This window comes from Saccopteryx leptura, chromosome 5 (assembly GCF_036850995.1).
Source record: "Saccopteryx leptura isolate mSacLep1 chromosome 5, mSacLep1_pri_phased_curated, whole genome shotgun sequence".
Classification (NCBI taxonomy): Eukaryota; Metazoa; Chordata; class Mammalia; order Chiroptera; family Emballonuridae; genus Saccopteryx; species Saccopteryx leptura.
The window spans coordinates 121,684,774-121,703,655 of record NC_089507.1 but is presented as its reverse complement, the minus strand read 5'-3'; the positions used below and the strand labels follow the sequence as shown (position 1 = coordinate 121,703,655).

The 18,882-nt window shown below is 48.1% G+C and overlaps 1 protein-coding gene across 1 annotated transcript in view; it reads left to right on the top strand.

The window, feature by feature from the left end:
* Nucleotides 1-3,342: 3,342 nt before the first annotated feature.
* The window catches only part of GAD2 (glutamate decarboxylase 2), a 96,369-nt gene continuing 80,829 nt past the window's right edge, over nt 3,343-18,882 (top strand). The window contains exons 1-7 of the mRNA XM_066385614.1: nt 3,343-3,790; nt 4,479-4,538; nt 4,705-4,854; nt 5,830-6,063; nt 10,645-10,735; nt 11,287-11,399; nt 15,664-15,779. Of these exons, the coding sequence (XP_066241711.1) occupies nt 3,715-3,790; nt 4,479-4,538; nt 4,705-4,854; nt 5,830-6,063; nt 10,645-10,735; nt 11,287-11,399; nt 15,664-15,779 (840 nt within the window). The 5' untranslated portion in view covers nt 3,343-3,714. The remainder of the gene's footprint in view (nt 3,791-4,478; nt 4,539-4,704; nt 4,855-5,829; nt 6,064-10,644; nt 10,736-11,286; nt 11,400-15,663; nt 15,780-18,882) is intronic.

Here is an 18,882-nt window from a genome sequence, read left to right as displayed (position 1 = left end):
TTCAGGGTTGCGCTGCAAGGCCGGCTGCGCTGCGCTCTGGGTCCTGCTCTTCCCCGGGTTCGCGCCGCCGCCCCCCCCCCCCCCCCGCTGCTGTGACCCGGAGGAGGAGGCCACCCCTGGCTGTGGAGGCGGCAGGGCCCGGCCGGGCCCGGCACCCACGACCCTGTGCCGCAGGGTCCGGTTCCCGGCGAGTCTGGGCAGGGAGGGTCTCTGTAACCCGAGGTGGCCCGGCCCCTCCCCCCCCCCAGCCTTCCGACCACTCCGAGGGGGTTCGGGGTGAAGCCGAGCTCCCTGCCGGCCCCCTTCAGCCCAGTGTCCCGAGGGGCCCCGCAGAGCAGAGCCCTAGCAGGCTGGCCCTTCCGTGCTGGGAAGGGAAGCAACTGGCCCTTTCCCTAAAACCCCTCCTCCCTTTCAGAGCGGGGCCGTTAAAGAGAATGCCAACCTTTGGGGAAAGGGTTCAGTGTTCTTGTGTTTGCTTGTTTGTTTAATAGTTCTTCGTTTTCTCTCCTTTTTCTTACCATCCCCTTTCTCTGTCCTTTGACATGTGAGCAGTGGACACAAGGGAAAGATGTGCCACACACTTTTCCTTAGCTGGCCTGCAACGCGAATATGGGGAAACCACCCCCCAAAAACATAGGTCACCCAGGCAGCCGGCCGGGGGCGGCGGGAGCGGGTCTCCCCGCCCTTGTCGGGGAGAGGGCCTCGGAAAGCTTCGGCGCTGGCCTCCTCCCCTCCCCTTCGGCGGCGGCCTCCTTTGTGGACTAACGACTGTAATTATCACCTCCCTGAGCTCTTTTGTTATCTCCAAACCCGAGCCTCCGAAGGCGGGAGTGGGCTGTTTTGCGAAATAAGTCTTTAGAAAGCAAATCGCCGTCTAGGGAGGGACGCTTAAGGAAGAACAAATCAGATCCTGAGTGCATCTGATTAATGCGCTCGGGTGTTAAATAAAAAATGCAAATAGTACCCTTTGATTCAAAGTACTCCGGAGCTGCGGGATTTAATGGAGTAGAATTGTAAGTCACTGCGTTTTTAAAAATCAGTGAAATCCAGATGTGATTTCTACCTTCCTAGAGTTTTAATCGGCTTCTTATTTCGGGCCTTTGTGTGTGTGTGTTCCAACGCCTGTTCCGGAGAACCCGTCTGTCTTCCACCACGGAGCCTCAGCCTGCTGGCGGGAAGCGGAACATCTGCAGGGTTTTGTGTGGACTTCAACAGGAAACTGGTCTCTCCGACGCGCATCTGCACTGCTGAAGCAAGAGCTGCGGACATGACATCCCTGAGGTTACCTGTCCACTGAAGCACTGAACCCGGGGGCTCGGGAAAGAGGGGCCGAGCTGAGGGCTGGCGCGGAGCCCCCCGCGTGTCCTCAGCCTCGTGCAGGCCTCTGAACACAGTCGGGTCTGCCCCCTTCCCTGCCCCCACTCCCACAGTAGGCCTGGCGGCCGCGGTACCGACTGGACGACTCCTTGGGTTCTGGCCCGTGGAGAGAAGACAGAGCTCTGTGGAGAGAATGACCAGGCCTCCACGTGCCGAGGGACACCCGTCTTGAACACTTGCACGCGACCGTCCTGGACCCACGACGCCCGTCCTAAGGCGGGTTGAGGGGCTAGCCAAGATTTAGGATCTGCATCTGTACTTTGGCAGCAGCTTTGGTGACTTGGTTAGGAGGCTCGAGAAAGAGTGACTGGAACACAATGGAAATGAAAGCGTCTGCCCGAGGGGAGCGATATGCCCGAGTGAGCCCGGGAGCGGCCGGACCAGCCCCTTCCCGCCCGGACCGCCCCGCGCTCTCGACCTGCCCAGCAGCCGCTCGGGGTGTCGCCACTGCTAACCGACTGAAATCCAGGGGCTCCGAATTCTAGGGGCGCCCTCTCTTTGTTTAACAGCTTTTAAAGAAAGAAAATTGTAAGAAAGAAACACTAACTTTCTCAAGAAACGGGAAGGCCCTTTCCAACAGACCACGGAAATAGCTAATCCTCTCTCTCTCTCTCTCTCTCTCTCTCTCTCTCTCTCTCTCACACACACACACACACACACACACACACACGCTATCCTAAAGATTCTCAGGAGGGGGGGGGTCATTGATGTGAGATCCGCTAAAAAAAAGATGGCCTAGCAAGAGATGCCCGCTTTCCGCCTCGGATTTGAAAAGCTCAAATTGCTTAGTTGGAAATTGTGCACGCCTCCCACGCACACATCGATGCCTGTCACACGTAAGAAGCGACCCTTGACCCTTTCACGCCTCCGCGGGCCAAAGTCGCCAAATGACCTGACCCCACCCCCATCAGTCGTCAATTCTGCTGACTCTAGCTGCTCTCCACCGCTGCTCTTCCTCGCCCCTCTTCCAGGAAGTTCCCATTTGTTTTATTTTTTCTCCAGCCCGAGGTCCTCAGTGGTAGACCCCAGCATGGATTTAATTGCCTCAATCGGCAGTCTTGCTCCCCAGCCGTCAGTCAGAATCTGGACGGTGGGTCCGGCGACTGCGCTCTCGGAAGCGCAGGACCTGTGCACCGCGGTAGGCAGGCATTCCGCGCTACTAAGGAGCTAAAATGCGCCCATCCGCGCGTGCACCCTTACCCACCACCCCCTCCCCAAGCTCGAGAACCGCTCGGGATTCCCGGCCAGCCGCAACGGCTCTCGAGGTCACAGCGACCTCAGCACCCTCTTGAAGGAAGGTGGCCCGGAAACCGCTCCTGCTTCTCGGCAGCGGGAGACAGACCTCAAACAATACGCCTACCGTGGCGTGGATCAGCCTCCTCGAGGCCCCCTTCCCTCCTCGCCCAGGTCTCTGTCCCCCCTTCCCTCCTCGCCCAGGTCTCTGTCCCCCCTTCCCTCCTCGCCCAGGTCTCTCTGTCCCCCCTTCCCTCCTCGCCCAGGTCTCTGTCCCCCCTTCCCTCCTCGCCCAGGTCTCTCTGTCCCCCCTTCCCTCCTCGCCCAGGTCTCTGTCCCCCCTTCCCTCCTCGCCCAGGTCTCTGTCCCCCCTTCCCTCCTCGCCCAGGTCTCTCTGTCCCCCCTTCCCTCCTCGCCCAGGTCTCTCTGTCCCCCCTTCCCTCCTCGCCCAGGTCTCTGTCCCCCCTTCCCTCCTCGCCCAGGTCTCTGTCCCCCCTTCCCTCCTCGCCCAGGTCTCTGTCCCCCCTTCCCCGGAGGTGCTCACGCAGCCAGAGGCGTCAGCACCCTGGACAGCGCCTCCGGGCCGGTGGGGACGCCAGCAGCCCCCGGCCTGGCCCTCGGAGGGAGCTCGTCCGCATTCTCCCACCCGCTTGGACTCCAGCCAGTGGGCACTGTCTGTCTCTCACCCTCACGATTCGGCCACCTCCTCGCCCACTTTTTTCCTTCCGCCGCCCCCTTGTCAATCCGTATTGGGCTCCCTCGCCTTCAAAATCCTTCGGGCCCTCAGCGCTTTCCCATCTCCTGGCTCGGGGACCCTTGGGTCCCCTTCCTTATTTAACCTCCACAGCTTTCACAGAGTCCCCACGTCTCAAAGCCCCAACTCCAACACACACACACACACTCACACACTCACACCAGCTCAGGCACAGGCAGACACGCACGACTCCTGTCCCTGGGTGACACTCACCCTCCGCCGCGCGGTCGCGCGGCCCCCGGCGACGCCCCCCTCCCGCCACCCACGTGCACGCGCGTGCGGGACCGAGCCGAGGGCAGCTCGCAGGCACTTCGCACTCGGAGGCGACCTGCTCCAGTCGCGCAGCGCCGATGGCGTCTCCCGGCTCTGGCTTTTGGTCCTTCGGGTCTGAAGACGGCGCCGGGGACCCTGAGAACCCCGGCACAGGTAGGAGGGCCGGGACCTGTAGCAGGCGCGCTTTGGGGGGGGACTGCGGTTTGCGGGGCTGGGGAGACGAAGCGGGTTTTTCACCTAGAGCAGGAAACTTCGGCGGTCTCGCACTGCTCTTGAGTAGGTCCCTCCGGGCCCACGAGACCACAGCCCCCACGGGTCCCTTTCCCCTAGGAAGACACGCGCTAGAAGCCTGGGCCCAGTTCGCCCAGGTCTGGGCGAGCCTTCCCATCAGAGGCAGGTCTTTGACCCTCAATTCCGTGGGCCGGGGACACTGCCACCATCCTAAGCGTCTGGACCTGCTTTAGAAGGGACAGAGTCGCCGTGGGGAAGGGGAAAGGCTCTTGGTCTGGAAGGAGAGCCCGCAAAGAAAGGGACGGGCTCAGTGTCCGGGAAACGCGCTCGAGCGCGACAGGAAGAGGAGGCGGTTGGTCGGATCCGACTGCACCTGGGAAGCCGGTGTGAGGAAGGGGTCGCGGTGCGGGCTTCTCCTGGGGACAGAGGGCCGGGCGGGGTCGGCTGGGGCCCGCGCGCCTCCCGCACCTGCCCTCGGTGCCGAATCCTGGGCGGCGCCTTCCCGAAACGCGGTTGATTGACGTCGCTCACGTAGAACAAAATTTCGCACGTCCGTCTGTCCGTTCTGCTCTTTCTGCCTCGTCGACCTCCTGCTTGTCTTTCCCGGCAGCGAGAGCCTGGTGCCAGGTGGCCCAGAAGTTCACGGGCGGCATCGGAAACAAGCTGTGCGGTGAGTGCGGGCGCCCCGGGGCGGGGCGGGCCGGGCCGGGGAAGCCACTGCTCCGCTCTGCTCCGCCAGCAGCGCAGCCGGGGTCACCCGGGCCCGGGGCGGGCTGGGGCCGGGGGTCCGGGCGGGCGGGCGGCTGACCGAGGTCCGCGCCCGTGTCCTTGACCAGCTCTGCTCTACGGAGACGCCGAGAGGCCGGCGGAGAGCGGCGGGAGCGAGCCCCCGCGCGCCGCCTCCCGCAAGGCCGCCTGCGCCTGCAGCCAGAAGCCCTGCAGCTGTCCCCACGCGGGCGTCAACTACGCGTGTCTGCGCGCAACAGGTGAGGGCGCCTCGCGGGGCCCCGGGAGCCCCCGTCCCCGCTCTGCCGCGCCCCCCGCTGCCGGGAGCCCAGCCCCAGGCTTCCAGGTGGAGCGCGGAGGCGGACCGTAGGAGAGAACCTTCGGCTGAAAGGGAGACACAGCGGAGGCCTGCTCCCTGGGTCCGAGACCCGGCTTGGCGCTGGGCGCCCGCGTAGCCAGGGGGCTCCGGGGCCGCGGCGTTCTTGCTCCGGCGCCACCCCCGGGGCTGCGGGCGGCCGAGGTGCCTGCGCGCGCCGAGCTCCTGGTCGGCTTTTTGGTGCCGCTGAACCTTCAGGTGGGACTCGGTTTCCAGTCCAGAATTGTAAAGACTTTCTAGGTCTTGAGCTCACAAGAATAATTAATCTATAGCTGCAATTCACAGAAGAACGATTCTGTTCACGTGAGACCTGCACGCGGTTTTGTTCCCTTGTCTTTACACGTCTAGTCATCCAAACACGCACGCGACACACACACACACACACACACACACACACGCACACGCACGCACACGCACACACACAGGCTTTGGAAAACAGCAGCCCTTCCTAATAAATCGGAGATCCTAACTTTCTGCATGTCCCGTTCTGCCTGGTTTGCCCAAAGGCATTCCTGAAACATTTCTGACATGAAGAATTTTCATAATAGTTTAGGACGATTCCCTGAGAAGTAACATTTTAGGACGAACCCCTGTAAAGAGGAACACACTCTTTAAAAAAAGAAAAGTAAACAAGTTTTGAAATGCAAGAATTCATTTAAGGTGAGGAGGAGAAATCTTAATTTCTTTCATTCCTTCGTCTTTGAAAAATGCCTCCCTTTTAAAGCTAACTCTGCATTTCCAGAAGATTATTTTTAAAACGTACAATTCCTCCGTTCACAGAGAAATTACTGGATCAAGATCTTGCATGGGTTATTTCTTTAGCAAAACTACAATGTGGCCTTTTAATTCCATCCCGTAGACCTGCTGCCGGCCTGCGATGGAGAAGGACCCACCCTGGCCTTTCTGCAGGACGTTATGGATATTTTGCTTCAGTATGTGGTGAAAAGTTTCGACAGAACAACCAAAGTGATTGATTTCCATTATCCTAATGAGCTTCTTCAAGAGTATAATTGGGAATTGGCAGACCAGCCACAAAATTTGGAGGAAATTTTGATGCATTGCCAAACAACTCTAAAATATGCAATTAAAACAGGTATTGTCTCATCAGAAATAATAAAGCTCTTTTTCTTTCACAATCTTTATTTTTACTATAAAATAGTTTCTGTTTTATGGAGTTATGGATATGTTCAAGTTTACAAAATTATTTTCATCATTAAAAAAATAGTAACTATTAAAATGATTCAAAGCAAAAGCACCCTTTACTATTACTGTTAATGCTTCTGTGGATGATAATTTCAGAAACATTAATTATAAATCATCATATTTTATATTGTACCTATTTGGCCATGGGGATTAACCACTGACTTAAAAACAATCATTTGCCAGCAGAAGCCAGTAGAAGGGACCCAAAATGCAGGAAAAGGGGGAATGTGGAAATGAACATTCAAAAAAAAACATGATCCAAACAAAAGCCGAAATACTAATTGGTAATTTCCTTGGCATAGAAATGGTCAGGAACTAGACAAACCATCCTATGCAATTATTGAACCAGAAAGATAATATTTTGGCATTGTCTCAAATGGCCAACACTTTATATTTGAACTCCAGGTTGTCTTTATTTTTTAAAGAAACCGACACAAAAGAAAACACAATTCAAAATGCCTTAACAATTCAGCCATATTATACAAGGATGTGTGCTTCACACACACACTCTGCATATAAGATAAAAAAGGAAAGGGGCTGAAGAAAGTCAGATAGCTCTAGGGGCAAATGTATCGCTTTTTCACAGTACTCTTCATACTCTGGTATAGTGCCAGGTGTACCATTTGCTTGAATGCAGTCTAAGTTTTCATTTTGTCCACATAAAGTCAGCTGTTTCTCTCCCGGGTCATGATTACTCCTTTCTGTTCTACATCGTCTCTGAACATCCTGCTACGTGGTGGCACAACACTTCATTAAAGCAGTAAAAATAAGTATGACTGAATTTTTCTGGGGGAAGGGAAAGGGAGAGATCTTATGGATCTAAATTCATCTGTGGCTAATTGATTTGAAGCTGAATTTGATCTGTATCATTCTAATCAACAAACATTTTTAAAATGTTTGCTGTGTGATTTTAGCTCTTTGTGTGTGTGGGGGGGGGGGGGGCTTTTTGCACATTCTTTATACCAATGGAGAGGAAAGGTATGCATAGAAAAAACCTTGGGAAACTGATTTACTGAATTATTAATATCCACCTTTGTGAGACTGTAGATTTAGAGCTAGACACATAGGGAAAGGAATTTAGCTTGGTGATTTCTATTAAACTCAGTCTGTGCAGTATGTTTTTTGAAGGCTTATTGGATATCATTCTCAATTATGGTCACGGAAAATCCACATAATGTATATATATATACTGGGCATTAAAGATTTCTTTCCTCTCTGTCTATAAGAACAAAACTGAACAATGCTTTTAATTCATTTTTGTTTGACCCATTACACCAACCTAATATTTAACTGTTATTAGTAAAATGCTTCTTATTGTTGTTTTGCTACCAAATCAAAAAGAATCCATACAAACTTTTACTTCTTCATCCTTTAAAGCTGATAGTGTCTGAAATACAATTTAAAGAATTAAGATAATGGGAATTGAAAGTCAATGAAAGTAATTCTGTCTGTCAATGTTTCACTTAGTGTCAGGAAAACATGAATCAATTTAATACTTTGATTTTTACCAAAATGCTTGTAAAACTTTTGGTCAAGTGTAGCTCTGATGCATGTTATTTAAAGTTCAGAAAAAAAATATGATTAAGTTGGATTTCTAACATGTCATATCAATGTTAATTCAATATCAATATGATGCATGACATACATAGTCATCTGGTCTTTCCTCCTACCCTCAAATAGCATTTTAAAGAATTAATAGCTGTCATCTTCTCTTTCTAACTAGCAGGTTTATAGGATTTTATGCTGCAACTTGACAACTGGTCCTATTTAGGGTCTATAAAGTCGTTACTACCCTGCTCCCATTAAGCATTTTCATACCTCTCAGTAGATATTTTTATAAAATGCATCTTATCACCTGCTTTCTACTAAGAGTCCTTAACCTGATTTCCACCTGGGCTCCAAGCTTAGAGAGGAGTAGAGGCAATGGGGAAATACTCTTAAATGATGCCGCTGCATTTTGTTAATACTACCTTTGTAAGAAATGTCAGGACTGAAAGCTGCCAAGAATAATAGAATCCTGGAATAATTGGCATATGTGGGGTTGGGGGGTCTTTATATTTGGTGGTGGTGGTAGTTGGGTGGTTGAGTGGTTAAATATTGTCTTGAATCTTCTCAGTAAACCATCAGACAAAGGAATTGAAGTGTCATTAAGGGAGGCTGTCCTTGGGAGCCTGTTACCAGGACATAGAGCAGTTTGGCAACTCTGGGCTCCTCCCCAGCTGACTGTGGACAAGTAGTCTGTGCATCCTTCCTGGTCCATTTACTTGATCTGTGGGAAGCATTCCAGAGCTGGGAGCGGCTCTAGTCTCACCTTTCAAACTCGTGGTGACCCTGGCTGCGCAGGCTCTGGTGGCCACCAGATTGCTGGCGCAGAGCCTGGCGAACCAGGGCCCAGGTGTGCGCAGCAGCAGCAGCAGCAGCAGTGGTAACAGCCAGGTGCGGGGCTGCCCAGAGGCGGGAAGCTCCTAGGCAGGTCTCTCACACCCTTCCACTCACAGAGCCCTGCCTGGATTCGCCTGCAGTTTGTAAGGGTCATGCAAAGGGAGCAGAAATAACATTTCTGCAAAATATTTCTACAGAAATCGAGAGATCATGTTGTTCCGGCCTGTCAAACTATCTCCCTGTGTATTGTTACATCCTCATCAGGGAATGCAAAATTTGAGGGAAGGTGAAATGGGAGACCAAGATAAAAATATATATAAAAGGGAAATGGCCATTGAACCACCAGACTTGTTTCCACAGTTTCCCAAAGGCAGACATCAGGAAGATGGCCTTCTAACACCCTGGGCCACAACACACTTCTTGGATTCCCTTTCCATTTTATGCAGCCAATTTCATGCCAAAGTTTCCATAGAGTTAAATAGTGTGTGATAACAGACCCCAGCTTCACAGATAATGCATATGAATCGAGAGAGTAGATTAACGGATAGATTTGTTCGTCCTTATTCATTTCCTTGCTTTAAAGAAATGGCTTAAAGGACAGAAATGTAGGGACACCAGGAGGGGAAAGAGGGCTATGATTTCAGCAGTGAACTCTAATGAAATGGCGAGTCAATGAGGCAGAGAGGAGTGAGGGTTGTTCCAGACGGTGGGCCTCAGCAGGGGCAGCAAAGCAGGCTTTGTCGCTTTCTGTGGATGCACAGAGTGACAGGGTCAGCGTCAGAGGGCCTGGAAAAGAGCCGGAAAGATGGTAGGGCACTGTACGCGGCAGCAGGGAGGGAAAACAATGACGGAGACCAGGTTGAGAGCTGCACAAAACCCAATCTTTTGCAAATGTGCTCTTTTCTTTCCCAGTTCCTATCTTTTCCCTGTGTCTAATTGTCTAGCCACATGCCAGAGGCTGATAAGAGAGCACTCCAGTCTGAGAGATAAGCTCTGTGTTGACTTTTGTCCCTGTTTTCCCCATTGCTTTCTTTATCTTGTTTTGCCCATGCTGGCACGAGAGACTATCACATCCCCAGACTTCAGACAGTTGTCCAGTAAGTGGCAGGTGCCTTTTTATCAGATGCTATTTCCATAATTGTTCATCTACCCAAATTTTTCCTGCTAAACAAATCAGATTTATAGATAGTCTTTTATGGGGCAAGACAAGGAAATTGAATGCTAATGAGATACTTACCATCACATTTAAAATACCAGCCTCAGGAGTATTTGCATGTCAACCCTTTGGAGAGTCTTAGAGAGATCCAGAAATTAATTAGATAAGCCTTGCTAATGGACTGATCAGTCCATTGACTATATCTTCATGTATCTTGTTGACAAGACAGCCATGTGGAGTCGATTCAGCTTGACTTTAAACTGCAGCTATGGAGGAGTTCTGTTGTTCATAATTAAATATTTGGACAGAAAAGAATTGACAAGAATTAGGTGTGTTCATGCCATCTTTAGACAGTCATCACCTTTGGAATCCAGGGCAAATCACTCAACTGAATGTCCTATTTTCTCACTTTTGCCTTGTCTTTTGTAATCATCAGCCATTTGTCACTAATATTATTATGAATGTTGGCATGCCTGGCGGATGACATGGTACGACTGATTCAAAACAGCTTCAACAAATAAGGATTTTTAGCAGCACGAGTGTAAATAAGAAAAGGCTGCCTTTGAGCAGCTTTGGACTGCACTAGCATTTCATCTGCTAGGACATTGAAAGAATGCTAGGAAATAAGCTAGCGTCCACATTGCAGACTACATCTGCTGTTATCATTATTTTTTCTCATTTGTTATTTTTAATAGGGAATATTTAAAGAATGATTCTTAGTGTGTGTTTTAAGGATACCAAACATCCAAAATAAGCCTCACTTGTTAGATAAAATATTCCTTTGAGGAATGTGTGTGTGCCTGTTGGTTTTCTGAATACAGACTTTCTTTCACTGAAGGATTTTTCAAGGTTCTTTAGCAAAGAAATTGTGTGTTTGAGAGGCATTTATTTGCTCTGAGTGCAGTCCTGAGTCCAGTATTTCATTTTACTCAGGGCATCCCAGATATTTCAATCAACTCTCCACTGGACTGGATATGGTTGGATTAGCAGCAGACTGGCTGACATCAACAGCAAACACTAACATGTAAGTATAAGTAGTTAACTGTGTCTTTGTGTAATCCAGAATAATTATTAGTGAATCCATGGTCTTTATCCTACCTCTCATGTGAAAATCTCTTTTATTAAGTAGCCCCTAAAATAGTGATAGGAACATCAGATGTACATCGCTGTTCACTCTAGCTTGATAGAATAGAGTCCTGATATAACTTTGTGCAAAGCTATACAACACTTTTAAACACAAAAGAGACCTTCTTTGCATTTTGGGTTTTTAGTTATGTACACTGTAAAATAGAAATGAGACCAGATGTTGTCATTCGAATAGTCTTATACGGCAATGTTTTTTATTCAATATGATAAATGACCCTTGTGCACTAAGCCAATAATTGATGCCCTTAACTTTAAGAATGTAAAAAAAAATGATCAAACCTTTTAGAAGACATAATTTTCTCTCTGATTAATGTATAATCATAACATTTGTAAATGTGGGGTTTGAGAAAGGAACTGGTTCTGTGAGTATTGTAATGGTGAATTATTTCTGAGTTACATACATAAAATGTGGCCATTACTACATTTCAGGTTCACCTATGAAATTGCTCCAGTATTTGTGCTTTTGGAATATGTCACGCTAAAGAAAATGAGAGAAATCATTGGCTGGCCTGGGGGCTCTGGCGATGGGATATTTTCTCCTGGTAAATGATATTTCAACTTTTCTTTTTTATTCTTCTGGTATTCAATGCCCTATATGAACCTAGGAAATCTTAATGTTTAGTCTGTATTTCTGCTTAAATAGGCAATCAAAGCATGAGTGTTGTTAAGTGCCCGTGATCATTGACCATACTTCCAAGCCAACTACCCCATGCTGGAACATTAGTTATTTGTATTCAAAAACAGCATAAACAAGGGTGACACTTACCCAGTACTTCTACTGGGGCCCCCCACACATGATGTATTCATCATGTGGAATAAAAGAATAAAGATTCCTAGAAAGAGAATTCACTCTCCGATGCTCTTCCCAGAATAAGAGAAAGGAAAAGGGTAGTTTCATTTCATAAAGCATTCTCTGTTTAAGAGGGCATGACAGGCAGAGCTACTTAATAGATCCTAAGTACCTTGTCCCTTTCAAACAACAAGCAGAGAAGCTGATTTACATTAATTTCAATAAGGGCAGAGGAGTGCCTAGGGAGACAGTTTGTTAGAGCTAAAAGAGTGATGATTTCTTCAAGAATTTTCTCATCCCTTCTCTTCTTTATCACACCGCTCAGTCTTTCCCATCCTGCCTTTTATCACCTGCCATTGTGTCCCCCTCCATTATTTACACCTCTCCCAGACAAGGGAATCAGCTTGAGGCGAAACCCTGCTCTTGGGTACCCAGGTGTGTTTGTGGCTTTGGTTTGATGAAGAGAAGAGCCAGAATTTAGGAAGACAGTGGGGAAAGAGTCACTGACCCAGGGAAAAGACACCTGGCGTGCAGATCATCACCTAATCAGTGGCAGGGAGGAGGTCATCATAATGGGCTGGGAGCTCCCCTAGGGCACAGTGCACAAGCCAGCACCACTCCTGCTGCTGTGCCAGGCCTCGCAAGGCCACAGTGTGCTCTCTCTCCAGCAGATCTGCAAAGACAAGGGCTGCTGAGGGAGAGAGAATAAAACCAGGTGGAAAGAAGAAATGATGAATGAGCAGCAGTGGCCTCGAGGACGGGGCTGAAATCCAGCAGCTCTACTGACAGGCTCAGATTGGCTCATTTATTTTATGTTTTTAAAGACATAGCATTTTTTTTTTCAGGTGCTGAAAAAAAGCCTGTTAGTGAAATTGCAGGGAAAATTAGCCTTTTCTTTTTAAGTCATTGAACACCAGCTGTGATGAATTTTGAAACTTAGTACTTAGTTGTTCTCTGGAAAAATTATTCCTTATTAGGGGAATTTTGTCACCATGCCTGAAACTGATGATCTTTTCTTTCTCTCTCTCTCTCTTTCTCTCTTTCTCTCTTTCTTTCTTTCTTTCTTCTTTCTTTCTTTCTTTCTTTCTTTCTTTCTTTCTTTCCTTCTTTCTTTTTAGCAAGAGAGAGACAGGGACAAACAGGAAGGGAGACAGATGAGAAGCATCAACTTGCTGCCACACCTTAGCTGTTCGTTGATTGCTCTGTCACATGTGCCTTAATTGGGGGAGGGCAGGAGGGGAACTCCAGCTGAGCCAGGGACCCCTTGCTCAAGCCAGTGATGCAAGCCAGCAACATTTGGGCTCTAATCAGTGACCATGGGGTCATATCTATAATCCCATGCTCAAGTCAGATGAGCCTGTGCTAAAGCCAGCAACCTCGGGGTCCTCAGTGTCCCAGGATGACGCCCTATCTACTGTGTCACCACTTGGTCAGGTTGGAGCTGAAACTCTTAACATTTAAGGCATTTTCAGGAGCAATTAAGTAGGATTTGAGATCAACATTACTTCTAACTTTATTTTTCCTCCTCTTACAAGGTTGGAGACATGATTGAGTTGTCCCTGAGGCAGCCAGGAGCATCCTGGGCTCTGTTTTAATGATTTTCAAGAAGTAGGAGAGAACATCTGCTCCTGTGGACCCAAAAATGTTGACTAACGCGGCTTGGGCAAGGCCTAATTTACCTGGCTGGTCTTGAAACCCACCTGCCCCAGAAAATGGACTCTTTCTGGCAGTTCTGTTAAGCCAGCATGGGCTTAGGCTCCCCACCACCCTCGTCAGTGACAGGCAATGATCAAGAGAAGAGGCAGACAAGACTTAAGCTTGATCATGGGGCTCCTTCCTTGGACCCTAAAGACCCAAAATGGAACCTGTAGATGTCATGCTACAATGTAATGTAGACACTGTAAAGTGGGAAGGGGACAGAAGGGAAGGCCATTGGCAACCTGTTTCTTCTCTGCCCTCTATAGGCAGTACAGAGGAAAGGTGGATAGCATCCTTCATCACTAATGGATGCCTTTCTAGGTAGCAGTCAGCCTTGTTCTTAGAGTAAAGGGTCTTACTATTTAAGAGGTGGGGATAAGGGGAAATCACACATATTATGTGCCTGAGGTCTGAAAATCCCTTTGTCTGGGACTAAGCATGAAGAGTTGAATCTGTGGCTGTTTGCCTTATGCCTCCATCTATCACATCCAGAGGCTTCGTGCTTCATGGAAAGTCCTTTGGGACTTCTCAAAGAAATCTGTTTATGTGAAGTCACTTATGCCTAACAGCCAGAGAGAACTGAGCACTCGTCACTGCTCAGCAAGTCATGAGAGGCTGAGGGGGGAGAGGAAAGGCTTAGTCACAAACCTTTTCCTGTCTCCAGGTTTCTCCGAGTGATTCGGGCCTTGCTTGTGAAGCCTGTCTCTGGAAGGCGCGTGGGCAATAAGAGCATGCAGGGCTTCTGCCTCCATCCTCCTGCCCGTGCTGCACAGAGCAGCCTGCTCTGTCTGGAGGCCGGAAGCCTCTTCGTCCCTCTCAGGTTGCTAAACTCTTAGCCGGAGAGTGAGGAATTCTGCCCCTAATACACTCCCAGGGGACATTTGGCAATGTCTGGAGACATTTTTGGTTGTCACTCTAGGGAGCATAGTGCTGCTGGCATCTGGTGGGTAGAGGCCAGGGATGCTGCTAAACACCCTACCATCCCACAATGCACAGGACAGTGCTCCACATGTAATTATTCAGCCCGAAATATCAGTAAGTGCGGGATCGAGAAGCCACAGCTAGAGTGCCAGCTCCTTTAAAAGCTGCTCTATTGAAAAATGAAAAAAAAAAAAAAAAAAAAAGCTGCTCTATTTCCCACCAGCATCCTCACAGTCAGACTTTTAGACAAGGTGTCTGCTCAGAACAGGTCTGACCTAGATTCTGCTTGTCACATGTCTCTGGGGTCCAGAAGTAGGAATCGTCCTCATTCTGATTGATGACAGAGCCAAGATCTGGTTGGCGACCGCTCTGTGGCGGCTGCCTGCTTGAGTCAGAGCCCAGGGCTCATGAGGCAAAGATCGTACCCTGAGTGAGCCACTCAACCAAGTACAGAGAGCCCTGCTACTCCTCAACCACGTGGAGGGAAGGGAACTCAAAGTATTCACATAACAGCAGGGCCAGGGCATGGCCTCCTTTGGGTGAGAGGGGGGATGGTACCTTTATCTGCCTCATGATCTCACAGCTTCCATGCCAACACGTTCATTTGCATGCACAATATTGTCTTTTTCCTGGATAGCAAAAATCCTAGCCTTTCCAACAATCCTGGAGGAAAGCTTACTTGCTTGCTTAGCAAATAAAACTCAACCTATGAGATACAAATTTTATCGAATGAAATCCTTGACAGTTTTAGGATGACAAAGTAAAGGTAATTCAATATAAACTTAAAATTCCCTTAGTTGCATGTCTTATTAAACAAGATTTTGTTATCTATTACGATTATATTTTAATAATATCTTTAAGAGAGAAGAACTGTTTAGCAAAATTAACAAATGAGTACAACGAGATGGGCTTGGGTGCTTCTTCCCATTCTGTAAGAATTGTTAAACCAGTCCACATCATTAACAGCAATTGGTTTGTCTCAGTTCAAGTGCAAGGTACTATATAAACTGAAGGGAGAAGAAATGAGTCTTCTATATGAGAATATAAGATTTTCCTAAGCCTCGTGCAGAATGACCACACTCACAAGCTGGGAAGGAAGGCAGCCATTTCTCAGTTCTCAAACGCTTCTTCAGAGAGCTCCCAAGAGAAGAACCAATTACAGTTACTCTTAGTGACAGAGATGGGTGTGGAGAAGGAGCATCCATCTTATGGTTGGGCCCAATGCTCCTTCTCTGGACACTCAACTAGTGCTTGACTCTGAGGATTCAGTTTAAGGTGAGCCAAAAAGGTCTTCTCCCTGTGTCCGAGGAGGACGTTAAGCTAGTGGGAGTAGGGATGTGGCTTGTGTGTACAGTGGTGACAGACTAGAAGAGATAATTGTGCTGCTGTTACTCTAGGTGGAGCCATTTCTAACATGTATGCCATGCTGATCGCACGCTTCAAGATGTTCCCAGAAGTCAAGGAGAAAGGAATGGCCGCTGTTCCCAGGCTCATTGCCTTCACATCTGAGCATGTACGTGGTTTAGTTCTTTCCAAGTTTAAGATTCTATTCCGTAAACCCCAGGTTGAAGGAATGCTATTTGGAAATGCTTTATCCCCAGAGGTTTTCTTTCCAGAAGATACTTCTTGGAAAAGAAAAGAGAGTACAGCTGAGTGGTACAATGGGGTGAACTCTTCCTCTTTGAAAGTCAGATAACTCTCAAAGAGAAAGGAGGATGTTTTTATCTGCAGTCCCTACACTTCACTTTTTAGTAATAACATTGTGTGTTGGGGGGAGGGTAGGAGGAGAGAAAGCAGACTATGAACTCATTTGGACTATCGATACTCTGCCTACATAACACAAAACTCAAAATACCTTGTTAATACAGTCTCTGTGTTTAATAATTCTGATCAGATAGTCTAGCCTCCTGGTAACTGAACCACTTAATGCTAACCTTTGGTGGACTTAACCAGAGGTTTTATCACTGTGGAGAAATGGCCTAGTGATCTGTCATAGCTGATCTCTGGGCCAGATCTGTCTCAGTCAGTCACAGGCTGCTACTCACCATCAGGCTGCTGGCCTGCAGGATGCTGAGAGCTCAGGCCTCCCTTCTTGAATGCTAGGGCATAGTGTTCCATATTCTTTCCATGGCCTTGCAAGTAGCCGTTCTCCCCACTGCCACGAGGCATTGAAACCATGGTTCGTCCCGTCCACATACCCGGAGCTCACAGCTCTGCTGGGCTGCCATGCTCTCATACAGCACAGTGAAGGGCATCAGGCCCAAAGCCACACTGAGGCTGTGTGAGCAGCATCCCGGCACGCTCTGTCCCACCACACGGCCCTGCCACGGACCGAGGATGTTCTTACGGTGTTAGCTAAACTGTGTGATTTCTGAGATCATTCCTTCACAACTTTGCCTCAAAGTATCCTAGGGTCTGGGAAACAACTGCCTTGAAGTTCAAGAAACCCTTTGATGGTCGGGGAAATGGGTAATGGAGAGGGAAGCAAGGGGTCTGTGGGGAAACTAGAAACTCCTGAAAGATGTCAGTCAGGAGAAGCAGGGAACCGCAATGGGCCTCATCTACTGCGGAACTTTTCTGTGTATTTTTTAAGTGGTGTGTGTGTGTGTGTGTGTGTGTGTGTGCGCACGCGCGCTTGTTTATAATAAGGAAACAAAGGGCAAGTATAGGTTGGAAAACAGTGAGTACAATTCTTAATCACAGCAGTCGCCATGAAATCAAAGGAATCAGTAATGCATGTTATCCAGTTATCTGTAGCATATTGTTTTTAGTCACATTTACTACAAATTTGGTGACTTAAAACAACACAAATTCAGGAATGTACTCCCAGGTTTCAGGAATTAGGATAGAGACCACGTTGGGGAGGAAGGCACTGTTCACCTTACTAGGCCTGGCAGCCCAACAGCAGCTGCTTCTCATTACTCAGCTTCTCCAAGGGAAGAAAAACGTTACGTAGTTGTTTTTTTCTAATTAGTATTTTCCTGCAGTGGATTTGGACCCTTGCAGTGGATTAGTTCAATGTTCTTATATTCTCAGTCTCAAAAATTCCACATGATGTCATATTGGGGATCTTTTTCTTTTGACTTCTGTGCTAATTGTACAACTTGAAACGAGGTTGGCCGCCACCACACTGTCCTGCACTCACTCTGGCTTCTGCATGAGGTTCTTGGGCACAACCTTCACACAACTGACTTAACCTTGCCCAGAAAGTCAGCTCACACAGCCTAGGAGTAATTTTGCTTATTTTCTTGATATTGCCAACTTGAAGTCAAAGTCTTCATTTCTAAGGGAAAGAAAGGTAGTTTGACACTCTCTCTTCTTTCCTCTATCTCTAGCCATCCGCATAATTATGAAAGAACATTTGAATTATAAACCTTCCCTAAGATATTGACTGGTTTTAACTGCAAGTTTATTTTTGAGAAACGACCTGTTTTTTAATGTGTAATAATATTTATACCTGATAATTATTTGACCATTTCCAACACACTTCCAATATACATTAGCTTTTGATTCTCACTACAATCTTGTGGAACTGGCAGGACAGAGATTGCTATCACTATTTTTAAAATGAAGAGGCTACAGGTACCTATGAGACAGAGCCAGGGTTAAATGGATTTCCTGACTCCCAGGCCAGTGAGATCCTGCCTTGACTACCAATGTAGAAACCAGATTAAAAGATTCAACAACAAAATTTTGTACACCACGGTTCAGCTATTGACACAACATTTTCTACCTTCCCAATCGCATTTCCACCAAGAGCTTTTTTTTTTTTTTTTTTTTTGTGGAAGTGATGCTAAGTTGTTACCTCCCCCAAATAAAACCTCCTCATTATCACATAGGGCTAGGCTGGAGGGGGTTTTCAGAGTTTATTGAAAACACTCCTATATCTCTGAACACTTCATCCAAATCATTCTGGACAGGTGAGCCCTTAAAAGTAAGCCCTGCCCTTGAAGCTCTAGGTAACTCGACCCCCAAGGTCTAATTAACCCTAACCCTAACCCTAACCCTAACCCTAACCTTTTGGGCTCCTCTCTCTGGGCGATTCCATTCCACTATCACTGGGTGGAGCTCCTTCCCACTTCAAGCCAAGCCGTATATTCTAGTTCTTTCCGATTTCACTACCCCTGTGTCTCCATGAGCCCCAGAAATAGTTCTCCACAGGCTAAAGAAAAAAAATTACTGGGATATGTCTCAAATGCTTTTTCTCCAGGCAAAACAATTTCCATCTTTGTGTAGAGATTGCTCTTCTGGAGAAGGGGTTGTGGGGGGCTTCTGAGAGGGCCCCGTGAGGAGGCGGAGGCTGCACCCGGTCTTGTCTCACTTCACGTACTTCGAGCATTTCCAAGGCTCACAACTTTTGAGAAATCAGATGAGAGCCTCATAAAACACTTGTGTCAGTGCTGGGAGATAGGAAATCTCATAAACATGAGATAACTTAAAATGAAAATAAACATAAAGTACCTTTGTCTTATAAATGAAGAAACCAAGCCCCAGAGGTGGAAGATGCTTTGCCCAAGGTGTCACAGCCACATTGGCAGAGTCAGAGTTAGAGCCTCAGTTTCCCAACAGCCCCAACACTGCCGTTCGCCTGCAGGATGGGACGACCTGAGCACCGT